General features: G+C 37.1%; 1 protein-coding gene across 1 annotated transcript in view; it reads right to left on the bottom strand.

The window, feature by feature from the left end:
- Positions 1–5,000, bottom strand: part of LOC137977683 (voltage-dependent calcium channel subunit alpha-2/delta-1-like) — a 45,275-nt gene that overhangs the window by 32,702 nt on the left and 7,573 nt on the right. The window contains exon 5 of the mRNA XM_068824981.1: positions 1,777–1,905. Within this exon, the coding sequence (XP_068681082.1) occupies positions 1,777–1,905 (129 nt within the window). The remainder of the gene's footprint in view (positions 1–1,776; positions 1,906–5,000) is intronic.

Genomic DNA, 5,000 nt, shown 5'->3' with positions numbered 1-5,000 from the left:
TTTCTACCAATAGCAAAGCTCCTCCGCACACATACAAACCTCCTACAACAACCACAATTCCGCTATTCGCTCCGACGAAAGGGCGCTTATACATGATACTCACCAGAATATAAACAAAATGTAAAAAAAAACCATGACTTATAACCTTTTCCATGGAAATGGCTTGTATGGCAAAGTGAACAAGAAAGCAAACACTTGGATTTACCTAAAGACCATAGGTTATAGGAGAGAACCAATCAAGAACAGAGAGAAAATGTTTGTTACATTAACATCAGCTATGTGTCTGGAACATCTGAAGAATTTTTTTCTCGTTCAAATAAAAAAAGTCGTCTGTGATGTCCTGTAAAAACACTTCTTCCAATTCTTCGAGTGAGTCGCCGATCTCAACACTTGCCGCCATTTTGAAAAGGCTTTTTAGTAGACCCCAGTCTACTGCATCACACCTTTTTGCTCGGACCCGCTCGTTTCACCGCCCGGTCTCTTTCCGCCCTACTGGGCTAACGCTCGAAACGTCAGCTTTCCAAATCTTTCACGGTGGTTATTCGACCTTTATCAACTCGTTTGATAAAATCAATTTCTGTTTCAATCTTCCACCGACGCAGTACCACAGTTTCTTTAGAAACTAAAATTTTGTAGACTGATTCAGAGGCACGCAAAAAGGCATAATAAAATTATCTGATTTTTGAATACAACTGCGATGATCTTTGTAACTTTCATTTCATCAAAAAACATCTATTGAATCATTGGGGAAAAGAGCTCCAAATCTGTGTCGCGGACATAGATGACACAATCGAAAATAAAAACAAAAAACCAAGAATCAAAAACGGGAGATATATTAAAGTTTTAAAATCACTCCTCTTGATAATGTCGAAGAAATTCACCAGGCTAGCGAAATCAATATATAATTTGTTAGTTCTTTTAACATAGTCCAAGAGAAAGTGATTTAGCATTTGACACTTTCAATGACTGTCAACCATGGTTGTACATTGATCAAAACTAACATAGTGAATGTTAATTTTGACCTTTCTCTTGTCATCTATGTGCTACTCGTTGAACAAAAGAAAACCCATGTTTGCGCAACCTGGGTCCCGTTTCTCGAATGTCCCATTAACTTTCCGCGCCCGAAAAGCCAATTGTGAAAATTTGATTCTTCCATTTTAGAAAGCTGGTCTTTTCACAGATTTACAAGATCCAACAAAACAAAGTTTCATATGCCTCAATACAATCGCCTGATGTGACGGAACGCAGAATCCGGGATCCTGAAAATGTCAAGCTTTGGAATCTGGAATCCAGAGCGTGAAATCCAGAATCCATTGTACGAATTCAGAATCCACGAATTTCGAAGGAATCCATTTCGGTGGAATCCATGAGTCCACTACTCGGGATCCCGGATCGACTATGGCTGTGATCTGGAATATCCGAGGACCATCTGGATTACCGTTTACGTATGGCGAAATACAACCTGGGTTAGATGATAAAGAGAGACACATAGCAATCCCGGAATAAGCCTGAAAAGTTTTGGGACCATCGAGAAACACTGACCCCTGGCCCTGAAACAGGCCCTTGTTTGGCATATCAAGAACAACAAGTCACATCATTGATATCATCAATACTTAACCACCACAAGGTTGCCTAGCTAAGCTGCAGCAGCAGTATAAAAACTAGAAAAAAAATGACTGTTTCGTTTTTGGCACTTTTGGGCGTTATTTAGAGAGTTCAAAATGAAGTAAAATGTCGGCCAGAGAGTGTGGCTGCTTTCAAAAAGAGTGATCTTACTTGAGTTCACTTGTTCCTCCTGCCTTGAGGTTATCAATCATTTCTATCAAGTCCTTTCTGTGTGAAGTGGAGGCGGGTACAAGTCGGTTCTGTTGACAGCTCAGCGCTTCAGTTTGGTATTCAAACCATCTTAAAATAATCATATTAAAGTGCTTATTTGAAAGACCTTTTGAAGAAACGAAATGTGGTGTTTTCATTTCTGAAATATCTCCATCATTCTGGAGATATTAAAGATTTTTGTGCAAAAACTGATGACATCATCAGTGATCCCAAAAGGAAAACAAATCACAAAATGGAGAATATCCTCAGAAATATTAAGGCAGTCAGTTCTCTTCAAACTTGGCACCAGTAATGTACATCAGTCAATGCATAAAATGAAACCCATTGCACAGTTGCCATGACAACAGTTTTGCTTCGAGAGCAAGTTTGTGTGGATCCCACTTTTTGTCTTAACCAAACAACACTCACACTCAATGAGTTGACTGGGAGACCTACAGCAACATGGGTTCTGTGTGTGTTTTAAGCAGGACTGTCTGTCTTGCCTGATTTGACAGGAATTTGAGATATTTCATTTACATGTATAACCAAAACTGGCTGGAGCCAAAAGTGTTGCCATGGTTACGTCATGTACTCTGCACCGTGTTGCACCTTTCAAGGGTTATTACTCATACCAATTTTGAATAATGTTGCTGTTGCATTTTCAGAGATATTCTCAGCACAAATTTTGGGTTGAATTTTTTAATGCCATCTCAATGACATTGTGATCTTAAAGGGGCTAGGTCACGCAATTTTAGGCAATTTCAGCACTGATCGAATGGTCATAGAATTAACCAAAATATCAAAATAACTGTTCAAAACTATAGAGGAACTCTAACAAAACACAGGGAAGCCAAGAAGGGACATGGATGGACAAAACTGGAGACGATTGAAATGGATTGAATTTGGGTAATTAATTTAATTAAAAACGTTGGCCCACTTTTTTTCAAATTTATATCAGTGACAGTCTATATCAAAATGTCATTTATACAGCTGGAAAATCATTCTCAGTTGTTATGTGGCCGTGATTTTGCAAATGAAAGACTCTTGCTCTGCCAATTTGACGTTTAGAGCTAATAATTAACAAAATTAAACAAAATTATCTAAAATAGCGTGACCTAGCCCATTTAAATTGCAAACGTTTGATAAAAATGGATAATGCCCTACAGCTGGTGTCTAACCAAAATGAAATGACAATAGGAAACGGATAACCTTGCAAGGTTCAACAAAATTTTTTTTCTACATAAGACGTACAATACTGGTAATAATTCTGTTACACCATCATAACCTAGGTTGAATTTGTTGATTCTTTTCTTGTCAATCTCTGCTGCAAAACTTTCTATTCTTTTTTTCTCCATACTCTGGTTTAAGCAAGAAAATTAACGATCATAGTAAAATAACATGACGTTTCGACAACTTCATGTCATCATTGTCAAATGAATAAATTAGAAATAACTCACTTTCTAAATCTATATCACTTTCTAAATCTATACATGGGCAATTCCATATGAGAATGTGAAAAATCCAGATTTTTAAAAAGTGGTTAGACTTAAAATCATACCCTGTACTATATTGCTGACAAGTTATAGTACATAGAAAAATAAGTTTCGGTTTGCTTGCGACAGCAACGCATTCAGGGGGGGATCTCCAAAGTACGTGTTTATTTTTTAATAATAAACAATAGGTGAGAGACAAATTTTTAACTTTCTTTATAAAACTTGGAAATGATTTGTGTCTACCAACAGTTATATCAGAAGAAAAACCTCAAAGGAGTTAATAAATAAAAAATATAAATTTCACCCCAACCTTTTTTAAAAAATAGTTATTAACAAAGTAAATTTTGTTACGGACGTTACGTAACGTCCGTAACGTTTACACAATCTTTTTCCATTCTTAAAAAAACTATTTAAAAGATTTCAAAGATATTTCTGCCACAAAGCTAAATATTCTTTAGAAACACTTTGGTAAAAAGCAGTCCCTGAAAAACTGAAATATTTTTCAAATAATGGTAACAAAACTTTGTTACGGACGTTACGTTACGGACGTTACAATTCTTGAAGCTAAGTTAAACATTTTAAAAAGTCTCAAGAACCCAAACATTACACTCAAAGACAATTTGTCTTTTATAACATTAACTTGTTGCATTTACATGTACATGTAACATCAGTAGAATTCTGGTTAAACAGTTATTTCTCTTGATTGTTTCTCAAACTTTCTTGTGTTTCCTTATAACTTTGAAAAGTTTTTCCATGGCAGGAAGCTCTGGAATTTCAAAAGGCCCACTGATAAATTGGGGAACAGTTACTGGATCAGAGAAAATGTTTGAAAAGTGGACTCTGTCCACGTCATCTCGTCTAGGCCAATGGAAAGTACTGGCACTCTTTCTGTGCAGGAACTTGAATTCTACAAAACTGCCACTTTTCTTCATTACTCTCCCAAAATAATAGGTTTTGATATAATCAACTGTATAGTATTCCCCTGGTTGAATAGTTGGCGGTGGAATTGGGCAAAGGCTTTTCTGGTGTAACTCTTGGATCATCAGTTGCCTGTATGCCAGAACCTCAGTTTTAGGAATCATCACAGATCTAGTGGCCACACACCTTGCATATAGGCAACTGAAAATTCCACAGTCATAGGTATTATTCTGTTCTGGAATCTCACCAGGCCTGTTTGAATAGAAAGACCACTGGCTGACATCAGTCGACCGGTCAGCTTTCAAAAGAAGTGACACCATCACTTCCACTCGCTTTAAGACAGTCGGCTTAACAAACTGACCTGGCAAGCTGTCGAGCACTATGATACACATTTCCTGAGGAAACATCACTCCAAGGAACCAATGTTCACCCTCAGTATCATTGCAGGGAAAGAAAACTGCATGTTGTTTGAAAAGGTCATCTTTGTCTGTAAGAGTGTCACCAGGATCTTGTACATGTGAGGCAGACAACTTTTTCTTAAGCCTGTGCAATCGCACTCTTTCCCTGCACTACTTTCTTTCAAGTTCGGCTTTTCCTGGATCAACAGATTTCTTCCTACTTTCCCTTTTTCTAAGTTTGTCTTTTTCTTTATGTGCTTCATGCTTTTCTGCATTTTCTTTGACTTTTTGTCTGTGATTTCGAACTCTTTCTGCCACAGTTAAAGGCATTTTTGCATATACATGTGAATTCTCAAATTAAGCAGTGCTTTAGAGA

Source organism: Montipora foliosa, chromosome 11, assembly GCF_036669935.1.
Source record: "Montipora foliosa isolate CH-2021 chromosome 11, ASM3666993v2, whole genome shotgun sequence".
In the NCBI taxonomy this organism is placed as follows: domain Eukaryota; kingdom Metazoa; phylum Cnidaria; class Anthozoa; order Scleractinia; family Acroporidae; genus Montipora; species Montipora foliosa.
This window is presented reverse-complemented; position numbering and strand designations above follow the sequence as displayed.